Below are 13,128 nucleotides of genomic sequence, written 5' to 3'. Positions count from 1 at the left end.
GTTCTGTAGGTTTTTCTGAAATGAAGAAAAACAATTGTTTTATTTAAAAAATATCAGTGCTGGTTGTGTCAAGAAAATAAAATTGCCAAAATAACATTGGAGAAATAACCACTGCCGACTTACCATTAATCGGCTTGACGCCGGAGTGATCTGGAGCAGGTGACGGTGGTTCGGGATCAGACTCTGACTCCAGATCTGGAGCAGGTGACGGTGACTCGGGATCAGACTCTGACTCCAGATCTGGAGCAGGTGACGGTGACTCAGGATCAGACTCTGACTCCAGATCTGGAGCAGGTGACGGTGACTCAGGATCAGACTCTGACTCCAGATCTGGAGCAGGTGACGGTGGTTCGGGATCAGACTCTGACTCCAGATCTGGAGCAGGTGACGCTGACTCAGGATCAGACTCTGACTCCAGATCTGGAGCAGGTGACGCTGACTCGGGATCAGACTCTGACTCCAGATCTGGAGCAGGTGACGCTGACTCAGGATCAGACTCTGACTCCAGATCTGGAGCAGGTGACGCTGACTCGGGATCAGACTCTGACTCCAGATCTGGTGGAGGGACAAAAGGCTCCACAACATTCACATCACTACAGGGGAAACAGCACCAGAAAGGACTCTTCATCGCCTTCCAAGGCCTGTTGAGGAAAGAACAAATTCTTTTCCTCTTCCTGCGTTCTGTAGGTTTTTCTGAAATGAAGAAAAACAATTGTTTTATTTAAAAAATATCAGTGCTGGTTGTGTCAAGAAAATAAAATTGCCAAAATAACATTGGAGAAATAACCACTGCCGACTTACCATTAATCGGCTTGACGCCGGAGTGATCTGGAGCAGGTGACGGTGGTTCGGGATCAGACTCTGACTCCAGATCTGGAGCAGGTGACGGTGACTCGGGATCAGACTCTGACTCCAGATCTGGAGCAGGTGACGGTGACTCAGGATCAGACTCTGACTCCAGATCTGGAGCAGGTGACGGTGGTTCGGGATCAGACTCTGACTCCAGATCTGGAGCAGGTGACGCTGACTCAGGATCAGACTCTGACTCCAGATCTGGAGCAGGTGACGCTGACTCGGGATCAGACTCTGACTCCAGATCTGGAGCAGGTGACGGTGACTCAGGATCAGACTCTGACTCCAGATCTGGTGGAGGGACAAAAGGCTCCACAACATTCACATCACTACAGGGGAAACAGCACCAGAAAGGACTCTTCATCGCCTTCCAAGGCCTGTTGAGGAAAGAACGAATTCTTTTCCTCTTCCTGCGTTCTGTAGGTTTTTCTGAAATGAAGAAAAACAATTGTTTTATTTAAAAAATATCAGTGCTGGTTGTGGCTAGAAAATCATATTAAAATGGGGGAAATAATATTGACAAAATAACGTTGGAGATATAACGACTGCTGACTTACCATTAATTGGCTTGGCGCCGGAGTGATCTGGAGCAGGTGACGGTGGTTCGGGATCAGGCTCTGACTCCAGATCTGGTGGAGGGACAAAAGGCTCCACAACATCCACATCACTACAGGGGCAACAGCACCAGAAAGGACTCTTCATCACCTTCCACGGCCTGTTGAGGAAAGAACGAATTCTTTTCCTCTTCCTGCGTTCTGTTGGTTTTTCTAAAATGAAGAAAAACGATTGAAAACACAACTATTGGAAACATCTCTGACATCAAATTAAGCAACAATATAATGACATAACGTACATTTTACTGTTCAGGTCTTATCTGTAATGTTACACATCCAAATGAATGGAAATATTTCCAAGCTATCAGCGTGACTTCTGCTTATTGCCAAAATAAATGTCCCAAAATCTCATGTCACAATATTAATAGTCATTTTATTTTACAATTATCATGAAGTAGTTATTTTTCTTATTTTGTCTGATCTTTTATTAAAAAGAGAACATACATTTCCAGGCTTCATTTGGCCAACACAACTTCATTTTGGACAATTTTGTGTGTATTTGACAATTCAGGAGCAATAAGTCATGAAATAAAATTCTATTTGGGATCGTATGCCGTCTGAGAAGAGGATTTCTGTGTGCGTGTTTCGGGTGTGTGTCAGACAGCGCAATTACCATTGATGTGTCCACTTTACACCGCCCGGCCTTATTTCAATCTCACCTGTTGAGCTCTCGCTCACAGGAGAAGCCTCCATGGCACCCTGGGCAGTTAGGCCACGTAACGTCTCCTTTGCCTCGACAGGAACTTGACCTGGCAGCGGAGGGCACAGCCATCCATCGAAGCTGTCGGCGGACCTGACAGCCAGACCTGCGGACATAGAAACAGCCGACTCAGAAGACAGAGGTGTTAAATATCCAGGAAGCTCCTGGCTCTGTGTCTGGGTCGGGCCTGGCAGCGGATCCTGATCATCAGAACTGGGTCTCCAAACATCACATAGTTAGTTATGTTGTATCAATAATCAATGTCAATTACAAATTGTTACTTTAGTTACTCAAATTGAAGCGTTTATTTCATATGCAAGGAATCAAATTCATCTGATCACTTGGGGGATCAAATGGGTTACCTGGCACATTTTTTTTTTTCACATTAATTGTAGGCAAGCATTGTACATCATACCATACCATAAACAAGTGAAAAACTAAAGCACTCGCCTCCTCTTTCACCCATCATGTGAGCCATCGACATCTTCCTGCAATCTGTAATAAAAACTATACAAAATACAATACAAAATGCAATACAATAAAATACAACTCTCCTCAGAAATACTCCTCCACAGAAAATAAAAAAATAAAACAAAACAAGAATTAATTAATAAAAAAAATAAAAATGAAATAAAAACAAACTCCTTCTAAACTAAGAGAAGAACAATAAAATAAAAGGAACTCTTTCAAAAATATAACTTTATATAAAAAGGATATATCCTGCGATGTCTTCTAGAATAAAAGTCTCCTCTCAGAAATCCTCCAACAGCTTCAAAGTCACAAGATTCGCACAGAAAATACTCTGCAAAAGTCTGTAAATTCGCCTCGTCTCTCAGTGATCGGTTCGAGTGTATATATTCAGTCAGAATTCATAACACACGTCGCTATAGCAACTCATCGCATGCACGCACGTGAACATGAGAAGAGCGCGTGAGCTCACGTCGAATCGGAACACATTTATTGACTGTTTCAAACTTAATTTGGACGGTTTTTTTTAATAAATATAATTTTTATTCTTTATGAACAGTTATTGTTGTTGTTATTATTATTATTATTATTATTAAAATCCTCGGCAATATTCGTGTCCAAAATCTGCATTAGCGTATTCATAATTGAGCAAAAGCGTCCACTACGCAATTAAGGCACTTACAGTCTAATGGATCATGTAGGCATTGCTTCTGTCCAAAATGCGTGTAAAAAGGCACAAGGGAGGATAAATCCTTTTACTGTCTATGGATAAATCGGACATCTTATAAACTCTAGAGATTGATTAAATTGGCTGTTTTCCGCATATATAACCATCAAGCCAATCAGCTTTCAGTATCACTAATGCGTCATCGAAATAAAGCCCATTTATAATTTTACTAATGAAGGAGTGGAGGATGACGTTCATCATGTATTTTACAATCATATCTTTTATGGAGGACGAAACCTGCAAAAACAATAAATATATAAATACCAGAATAAATAAATCCACAAAATTGTACATAAATAAATAAATGTGTAAATAAATACACAATAATTCCACATATTCCTGCATAAATAAATACACAATGAATTAAATGTGCGAGGAAGATAAATAATTTAATCAATAAAACGAATGTTGGGGAAATAACAAAAAATGTTCAAGGAAACAATGGCTAAACTGAAAGTTGACTTTTTTTTTTTTCTTTTTATTTTTGTGTGTCTTTTAACCGTTTATTCATTTTTTATTTTATTTCATGTATTTACCACTGTCTATGGTACTTACTAGGGTGAATTAAAAGGGTGATTGGGACAGTTTTTGAATTTGTCTTCAATGAAAAACATCAGCTCAACACATGATACATTTCTGTAATACTGAAGATGTTAACTATCCATTTGAGGTGGAAACGATGGTATATTATAATGAAAGGATGTGCGACATACACTTTTCTGCAAACTGAGCAAAACCATTTGTTTGGTAACGTTTGGGTGATTGGGACAGCACGTCTTTCCATTGATTTAGGGTAGTTTAAGCATATTTACTGTATTGCACAGTTCATACTTTGATATAATTTTATATGCAATATTTCCTTTTCTGTTCATCATCATTAAGAGTCCATGTTTATGTTTGTTCAACTTTATTTATTTGAAATCCATCAGAAGAAGGTTTGAAGTCCAAAAGTCAAACCTTTCATTACTGCAACAGTAAAATTATTCCTGCAATCAGTAAAAAAATAACATAAAATAGAAAATAATAAGAGTTTAACTATAATGTTTCTATTTTCAGAATATAGAGCATATACAGTAGAGCATAAACAATGGTTCTCTATTGCAAGGCTAATAATTTTCTTAATTAGCAAAGCATTTAAGCACTGTCCCAATCACCCAAAACTATACATTTTGTGTTTGGGTGGATGGGACAAAATAAAAACAACCTAATTCTGAAAATAGAAACATGATATTAACAATTGTTTTTACTGATTTTGTAGCAGTAGTGCGTCATATTCATGTTTCTATCAAACGTTTGTAGTAGCTATGACAATTTTAAGACCTTATTATTAAAACTAGCAAAAGCGGATGTCATTTTCCTCAGTTCATGCATTTCACGGTCAACTTCCTGTTTGATGCATGTCCCGCCCACTAACATGATGTTAGACCAATGAGGGCATCCCATTTTAATTATGCGGTCTCACAGCTAGGCCTCAGCAAAAAAAGTTTTTATTTTCACTCATCAGGTGAGAAAATAAATTCTATATAGTTACTGTCCCATCTGACCTTGTGTCCCAATCACCCTTCATTCACCCTACATTTGATGTGGTTTTCTACCTCCGTGATATTTCAGTCCTGAATTGGCACATGACAGCGCAGAGTTAAACTGTTAATAACTTAAATATTGTTTGAGAAAGACAGGAGACAACTGAATTGCAATTAAATTGAGTGTTTTTGTGAAATGAAAATTAATAATAGGCCTATACATATTTGGATCAGATGGACAATGTAATGTTTCCTACTGAGAGCCCGAAAAAACAAAAGGTTGTTTGAATTTAGTATTTTTCATGCCATGACATTGTTCAGAGCGTGATAAACAAATGGGGATTTTTTTTTTTTTTTTTTTGAAATATATTTTATTCATATGTTATGCTACAGTATGTCCTCTGTAGTGGACACCAGGACTCGGTTGTTTAAAAAAATAAAAAGACATGACATGACATGACATGTATAGGCAAAAACAATATACATGCCATTTACAAATCAATTTTTAGGGTTCAGGATTTTTTTTTTTAACCAAACTTTTATAAAGATGATTGTTACGTCCAAGGACGTATGTTTTTTTTTTTTTTTTTCCTTTCTCCCTGTTTTCCCTCTCTCTCTACTTCCATAAGCAGGAAGCGGCTGCCACCTGACTCCAGTGATTGGTGGTCTGATGCGATTGGAGGAGGAGAGGAAGCTGTGGGGATTTAAGCAGCACCATTGCACAAAACAGAGCAGTGTGTGTGTGTGTGTGTTTGTGTGTTTGTGTGTGGAGGCTGCATTGCGAGGCTTCTTTTCCCAACCCAGAAAGCCTTATTAGTTGTTTTTGACTTATACCTTGTTGATTTCTTTTTCTTCTTCTTTAGTGTCATTGTGTTGACACTTTTTGTTGTACTTTGTGCTACCAGAAAACCCTTCTGATCCTTTTTGTATATACTTTTGTTATTGTTTTTCTTTACCTAAGTTTATTTTGTTAATCATTTGGGGAAGGGTTAGTAGAGAGGTGGGTGCCTTTTTCTTTATATCTTGTTTTCTCTTGTTTAGGTTAGTTAGGGAGTTAGTGTATTATTGTATTTTGGTTTTCTTTTCTTTTGTAGATTAGTTAGTTTCTTCCTAAATAGTTAGAGGGTTTATGTTGTTATTTTGGCCTTGCCCCCTCTTGAACCCTTAATCCTCCCACATCTGTACAATAAATTAACGTGTTTATTTTGATAGAGTTGCCTTTGGTCTTTGTTAAAGCCCTGGTGTTGGGAATTGCACCTTGCTGCCTCCACACATCACACCATATTTATTCTGTTACCAGTTCCTTAAACCCTAGACGTAACAATGATTCTCGACTAATCAAAGATATAACGGAATTGACTGATATACCGTTTTACTTGATGCAATGTGTGGGTAAAATGGCCTTAAATGTGATACATTGTATCTATATACTGTATCTAATTTGCATATGAATTTGTTCTTGGGGCAACATGTAATGAAAAAAGAAGTGTAATAATGGGAGCAATAATTGGCAACATTTTCGTATTCATAGGAATATTGATATATAATTTCCCTATTCACTTGTTGTGTCTCCCAAAAACATGATTGTACAAAATCAATGCCCTGTTTTGTTACAGAAAGTCATATTTCTATTAGAAACTCCATAACATTTTACGGAGATGTTGATTTATGACAATTTGAGGTTTAGTTATTATGACTACAACATTTTGATCATATTTAAGAGTGCTAAATTTGATCACTTCATTAATGTCAGTCATTGTTAAAGATCAAGGAGTTCTTGTTGTCATGGTGAAACCTCCAAACATTTGATATCATGTAGAGTTTTATTTACATTTTTATTTAGTTTTATTTTGGGAAGCACAAAAATAGGTCTTTGCCTTTTCACTTCAAAGGTTCCTCCTAGGCCGAGACTGTTTAAAAAAAACATTTCTTTAATTCAAAAATGATATATACATATGTACAGATTGGTCATATACGAGGCGCTATATAAATAAAGATGAGGTGTCTTGACTTTTTTAAAAACAAAGCAAAAATTCATTTGAAAACAAAGCAAATGTGGCTGTGATGACTTGACGATTTGGTTCCAGTCTCGCAGTCTCTCGTGTTCTCGCTCTGACGTGGACGGGCTCCGAGTTCCCTGTCGGGTCGGGGTTGGACTTCAGGCTTCGGGTCAAGTCTTCCACCAAGGACAGCAAGTATGTTATTCCCTGTCCAATATACAAAGATCATATGAACAAGTCAACTCATGAACAATTTTATATTTTCTGTTTGCATCACTGATTCTGTTATTTTCCTGTTTATTACCACAAAGCCGCTTTGAAACGATCTGTATTGTATAAAGCGCTATATAAATGAGCTTGACTATAACAAGAACATTACAATGAACACCTCACTGCAAATGATCCAGAATTGAAGACACATGATAATAATCCTACTCTGTCTGTTACACTTCCTCACACCTGAAATCACAGACGGATTGAATCTCCTAAACTTCCCCAATCTAGATCACTTGTAATCCATTCATGCTGAAACATCTGCTCTAACGTCGTCCGTTTAGTGGGATCCCGGGCTAGGCACTGGATAATCAGATCTGCACATTCTGTGCAGGAGAGAGCTGGTTAGTCGTGACCATGTGACTTGGCGTCTATGAAAATAGCATCTAAAATGTTCCTTATTTTTACTTTAAAAGTGAAGTATGTCGTTTCTTACAAAATAAAGCATATTTTCAAAAGGCCCCTTCCCAAACTCTGGCGATACGTTGGGCTATAGTTATAAAAAAATCGTACATACTTCACCTTTAACCGTTTCTGTACAGAGCCTTTGCTTCATGCGTGTTTATCAGTGTTATCAATATTATTCACTCACCTTCGGATAATGTGGAGTTATGAAATGTAATTTTGGCCTGTGTGATTTCTCTTCTACTGCGAAAAGGAAGACATCCGTTCACCATCTTATACAACAAGACTCCTAGGCTCCAGACATTTGTTGGGACGGCGTGGAAGCGAGGTTCGGTCAGGACTTCAGGTGGGCAGTAAGGCGGTGCTCCTGTAAGCAAGACATTTGCACATTTTAAAGCAACAAATAATTAGTAAGTCACTACATTCAGGTTTCCACACTCCCAAAATACTCACCGATGTATATTTTGCTCTCGTAGCCATCACTACTAAATAGCTGACTGCAGCCAAAGTCTATCAGCTTGAGACGAAACGTGTCTTTGTTCCACAGGAAATTCTGAGGATGGATGTCATGGTGAAAAACACCACGCTCGAGGCAGTGTAGTACCGCCATCATAGCCTGTAGCACGATGACCTGTGCGGCTGGTTCACACAGTCGAGGGTTACGGGCGATGAAGTCATGCAGGCTCTCGCAGGGTTCCGGGTACTCCATAACGAGATTGAACGTTTGAGGATGTTCAAACCACTCGTATAGATGTATGACGTAGGGGCTTATGGGTTCTCGCCTCATCATCAGCAGCAGCGCCACTTCGGTAACGAGAGGTTTGGGGTGCCCAGGCTAGAGAAAAGTAGTAGACAGAAGGTTAGCTGGGTAAAAATCTGAAGAAAACATGTCATTTTTAAATGTACTTTTCTTTGATCGTTTTAGATACGTTCAAAAGAGGCTTTTCAGCTCAAAGTTATTTGGTGCCTCTAGGCTTATTTGTCAATCACATTCACACCTGATGCTTCCTACGGGTGTATCAACTACAGTAATCTGCACTTAAACAACTAAATACATATTCAGGCTTTGGCCAACTTACAATATGAAGATAACGATCGTTGTCAATCTTGAGCATCTGCTTGATGGCAACCTGCAAAAAACAAACAAACAACAACAACAAAAATCAAAACAGTAACAGTATTCAAGGACCTGATCTTGCACTAAGTATTAAACCATCGGTGTAAATTGTTTTAAATATGTTTTGATGCATGCAAGAGCAAAATTAAGATTTACCTTTTTGCCATCAAATTTGCGCGTTCCCTCGAACACTCTGCCAAATCCTCCGGATCCAAGCATCTCTCCCACGTTATACAGAGACTTAAAGGACTCTGAAAAACAAACAGTAAAATCTAAGAAATATATGAGATTGCTAGAGCCATTGTTTCATTTAAAAAAATATCAGTGCTGGTTGTGTCGAGAAAATCATGGGGAAAATAAAATTGCCAAAATAACATCGGAGAAATAACCACTGCCGACTTACCATTAACCGGCTTGACGCCGGAGTGATCTGGAGCAGGTGACGGTGGTTCGGGATCAGACTCTGACTCCAGATCTGGAGCAGGTGACGGTGACTCAGGATCAGACTCTGACTCCAGATCTGGAGCAGGTGACGGTGACTCAGGATCAGACTCTGACTCCAGATCTGGAGCAGGTGACGGTGGTTCGGGATCAGACTCTGACTCCAGATCTGGAGCAGGTGACGGTGGTTCGGGATCAGACTCTGACTCCAGATCTGGAGCAGGTGACGGTGACTCGGGATCAGACTCTGACTCCAGATCTGGAGCAGGTGACGGTGACTCGGGATCAGACTCTGACTCCAGATCTGGAGCAGGTGACGGTGACTCGGGATCAGACTCTGACTCCAGATCTGGAGCAGGTGACAGTGGTTCGGGATCAGACTCTGACTCCAGATCTGGAGCAGGTGACGGTGACTCGGGATCAGACTCTGACTCCAGATCTGGAGCAGGTGACAGTGGTTCGGGATCAGACTCTGACTCCAGATCTGGAGCAGGTGACGGTGACTCAGGATCAGGCTCTGACTCCAGATCTGGTGGAGGGACAAAAGGCTCCACAACATCCACATCACTACAGGGGAAACAGCACCGGAAAGGACTCTTCATCGCCTTCCACAGCCTGTTGAGGAAAGAACAAATTCTTTTCCTCTTCCTGCGTTCTGTAGGTTTTTCTGAAATGAAGAAAAACAATTGTTTTATTTAAAAAATATCAGTGCTGGTTGTGTCAAGAAAATAAAATTGCCAAAATAACATTGGAGAAATAACCACTGCCGACTTACCATTAATCGGCTTGACGCCGGAGTGATCTGGAGCAGGTGAGGGTGGTTCGGGATCAGACTCTGACTCCAGATCTGGAGCAGGTGACGGTGGTTCGGGATCAGACTCTGACTCCAGATCTGGAGCAGGTGACGGTGACTCAGGATCAGACTCTGACTCCAGATCTGGAGCAGGTGACGGTGACTCAGGATCAGACTCTGACTCCAGATCTGGAGCAGGTGACGGTGACTCAGGATCAGACTCTGACTCCAGATCTGGAGCAGGTGACGGTGACTCGGGATCAGACTCTGACTCCAGATCTGGAGCAGGTGACGGTGACTCAGGATCAGACTCTGACTCCAGATCTGGAGCAGGTGACGGTGACTCAGGATCAGACTCTGACTCCAGATCTGGAGCAGGTGACGCTGACTCAGGATCAGACTCTGACTCCAGATCTGGAGCAGGTGACGGTGACTCAGGATCAGGCTCTGACTCCAGATCTGGTGGAGGGACAAAAGGCTCCACAACATCCACATCACTACAGGGGAAACAGCACCGGAAAGGACTCTTCATCGCCTTCCACAGCCTGTTGAGGAAAGAACAAATTCTTTTCCTCTTCCTGCGTTCTGTAGGTTTTTCTGAAATGAAGAAAAACAATTGTTTTATTTAAAAAATATCAGTGCTGGTTGTGTCAAGAAAATAAAATTGCCAAAATAACATTGGAGAAATAACCACTGCCGACTTACCATTAATCGGCTTGACGCCGGAGTGATCTGGAGCAGGTGAGGGTGGTTCGGGATCAGACTCTGACTCCAGATCTGGAGCAGGTGACGGTGGTTCGGGATCAGACTCTGACTCCAGATCTGGAGCAGGTGACGGTGGTTCGGGATCAGACTCAGACTCCAGATCTGGAGCAGGTGACGCTGACTCAGGATCAGACTCTGACTCCAGATCTGGAGCAGGTGACGCTGACTCGGGATCAGACTCTGACTCCAGATCTGGAGCAGGTGACGGTGACTCAGGATCAGACTCTGACTCCAGATCTGGTGGAGGGACAAAAGGCTCCACAACATTCACATCACTACAGGGGAAACAGCACCAGAAAGGACTCTTCATCGCCTTCCAAGGCCTGTTGAGGAAAGAACAAATTCTTTTCCTCTTCCTGCGTTCTGTAGGTTTTTCTGAAATGAAGAAAAACAATTGTTTTATTTAAAAAATATCAGTGCTGGTTGTGGCTAGAAAATCATATTAAAATGGGGGAAATAATATTGACAAAATAACGTTGGAGATATAACGACTGCTGACTTACCATTAATTGGCTTGGCGCCGGAGTGATCTGGAGCAGGTGACGGTGGTTCGGGATCAGGCTCTGACTCCAGATCTGGTGGAGGGACAAAAGGCTCCACAACATCCACATCACTACAGGGGCAACAGCACCAGAAAGGACTCTTCATCACCTTCCACGGCCTGTTGAGGAAAGAACGAATTCTTTTCCTCTTCCTGCGTTCTGTTGGTTTTTCTAAAATGAAGAAAAACGATTGAAAACACAACTATTGGAAACATCTCTGACATCAAATTAAGCAACAATATAATGACATAACGTACATTTTACTGTTCAGGTCTTATCTGTAATGTTACACATCCAAATGAATGGAAATATTTCTAAGCTATCAGCCTGACTTCTGCTTATTGCCAAAATAAATGTCCCAAAATCTCATGTCACAATATTAATAGTCATTTTATTTTACAATTATCATGAAGTAGTTATTTTTCTTATTTTGTCTGATCTTTTATTAAAAAGAGAACATACATTTCCAGGCTTCATTTGGCCAACACAACTTCATTTTGGACAATTTTGTGTGTATTTGACAATTCAGGAGCAATAAGTCATGAAATAAAATTCTATTTGGGATCGTATGCCGTCTGAGAAGAGGATTTCTGTGTGCCTGTTTCGGGTGTGTGTCAGACAGCGCAATTACCATTGATGTGTCCACTTTACACCGCCCGGCCTTATTTCAATCTCACCTGTTGAGCTCTCGCTCACAGGAGAAGCCTCCATGGCACCCTGGGCAGTTAGGCCACGTAACGTCTCCTTTGGCTCGACAGGAACTTGACCTGGCAGCGGAGGGCACAGCCATCCATCGAAGCTGTCGGCGGACCTGACAGCCAGACCTGCGGACATAGAAACAGCCGACTCAGAAGACAGAGGTGTTAAATATCCAGGAAGCTCCTGGCTCTGTGTCTGGGTCGGGCCTGGCAGCGGATCCTGATCATCAGAACTGGGTCTCCAAACATCACATAGTTAGTTATGTTGTATCAATAATCAATGTCAATTACAAATTGTTACTTTAGTTACTCAAATTGAAGCGTTTATTTCATATGCAAGGAATCAAATTCATCTGATCACTTGGGGGATCAAATGGGTTACCTGGCACATTTTTTTTCCACATTAATTGTAGGCAAGCATTGTACATCATACCATACCATAAACAAGTGAAAAACTAAAGCACTCGCCTCCTCTTTCACCCATCATGTGAGCCATCGACATCTTCCTGCAATCTGTAATAAAAACTATACAAAATACAATACAAAATGCAATACAATAAAATACAACTCTCCTCAGAAATACTCCTCCACAGAAAATAAAAAAATAAAACAAAACAAGAATTAATTAATAAAAAATAAAAAAAATGAAATAAAAACAAACTCCTTCTAAACTAAGAGAAGAACAATAAAATAAAAGGAACTCTTTCAAAAATATAACTTTATATAAAAAGGATATATCCTGCGATGTCTTCTAGAATAAAAGTCTCCTCTCAGAAATCCTCCAACCGCTTCAAAGTCACAAGATTCGCACAGAAAATACTCTGCAAAAGTCTGTAAATTCGCCTCGTCTCTCAGTGATCGGTTCGAGTGTATAATTCGGTCAGAATTCATAACACACGTCGCTATAGCAACTCATCGCATGCACGCACGTGAACATGAGAAGAGCGCGTGAGCTCACGTCGAATCGGAACACATTTATTGACTGTTTCAAACTTAATTTGGACGGTTTTTTTTAATAAATATAATTTTTATTCTTTATGAACAGTTATTGTTGTTGTTATTATTAAAATCCTCGGCAATATTCGTGTCCAAAATCTGCATTAGCGTATTCATAATTGAGCAAAAGCGTCCACTACGCAATTAAGGCACTTACAGTCTAATGGATCATGTAGGCATTGCTTCTGTCCAAAATGCGTGTAAAAAGGCACAA

At 40.4% G+C, this 13,128-nt stretch overlaps 2 protein-coding genes across 2 annotated transcripts; both read right to left on the bottom strand.

The window, feature by feature from the left end:
* Positions 1 to 6,814: 6,814 nt before the first annotated feature.
* On the bottom strand, positions 6,815 to 8,350 carry LOC137008242 (serine/threonine-protein kinase pim-2-like). The gene is made up of 3 exons (XM_067370173.1): positions 8,016 to 8,350; positions 7,750 to 7,929; positions 6,815 to 7,091 (listed from the first exon to the last, which is right to left on the bottom strand). Exons 1-3 carry the CDS (start codon positions 8,347 to 8,349, stop codon positions 6,919 to 6,921), a joined length of 687 nt encoding a protein of 228 aa, XP_067226274.1. The 5' UTR covers position 8,350; the 3' UTR covers positions 6,815 to 6,918.
* A 187-nt stretch (positions 8,351 to 8,537) lies between these two features.
* LOC137007524 (diacylglycerol kinase kappa-like) lies at positions 8,538 to 9,975 on the bottom strand. The gene is made up of 6 exons (XM_067369066.1): positions 9,896 to 9,975; positions 9,373 to 9,787; positions 9,083 to 9,146; positions 8,836 to 8,928; positions 8,642 to 8,692; positions 8,538 to 8,570 (listed from the first exon to the last, which is right to left on the bottom strand). The coding sequence occupies exons 2-6, from the start codon at positions 9,720 to 9,722 to the stop codon at positions 8,538 to 8,540; spliced, it is 591 nt and encodes a 196-aa protein (XP_067225167.1). The 5' UTR covers positions 9,723 to 9,787; positions 9,896 to 9,975.
* Positions 9,976 to 13,128: the final 3,153 nt, after the last annotated feature.

This window comes from Chanodichthys erythropterus, chromosome 19 (genome assembly GCF_024489055.1).
Source record: "Chanodichthys erythropterus isolate Z2021 chromosome 19, ASM2448905v1, whole genome shotgun sequence".
NCBI classification, from domain to species: Eukaryota; Metazoa; Chordata; class Actinopteri; order Cypriniformes; family Xenocyprididae; genus Chanodichthys; species Chanodichthys erythropterus.
Note: the sequence above shows the minus strand (reverse complement) of the source record. Positions and strands in the feature narration are given on the sequence as shown.

Coding starts and splice junctions, on each gene's coding strand:
- LOC137007524 (XM_067369066.1), bottom strand. CDS start 9,722: ATGAAGAGTCCTTTCCGGTGCTGTTTCCCCTGTAGTGATGTGGATGTT. Junction 9,147..9,372: donor TCACCTGCTCCAGATCTGGA/GTCAGAGTCTGA, acceptor CCAGATCTGGAG/TCAGAGTCTGATCCCGAACC. Junction 8,571..8,641: donor ACGATCGTTATCTTCATATT/GTAAGTTGGCCA, acceptor ATACACCCGTAG/GAAGCATCAGGTGTGAATGT.
- LOC137008242 (XM_067370173.1), bottom strand. CDS start 8,349: ATGAGGCGAGAACCCATAAGCCCCTACGTCATACATCTATACGAGTGG. Junction 7,930..8,015: donor CGAGAGCAAAATATACATCG/GTGAGTATTTTG, acceptor TCTTGCTTACAG/GAGCACCGCCTTACTGCCCA. Junction 7,092..7,749: donor TAACTCCACATTATCCGAAG/GTGAGTGAATAA, acceptor TATATTGGACAG/GGAATAACATACTTGCTGTC.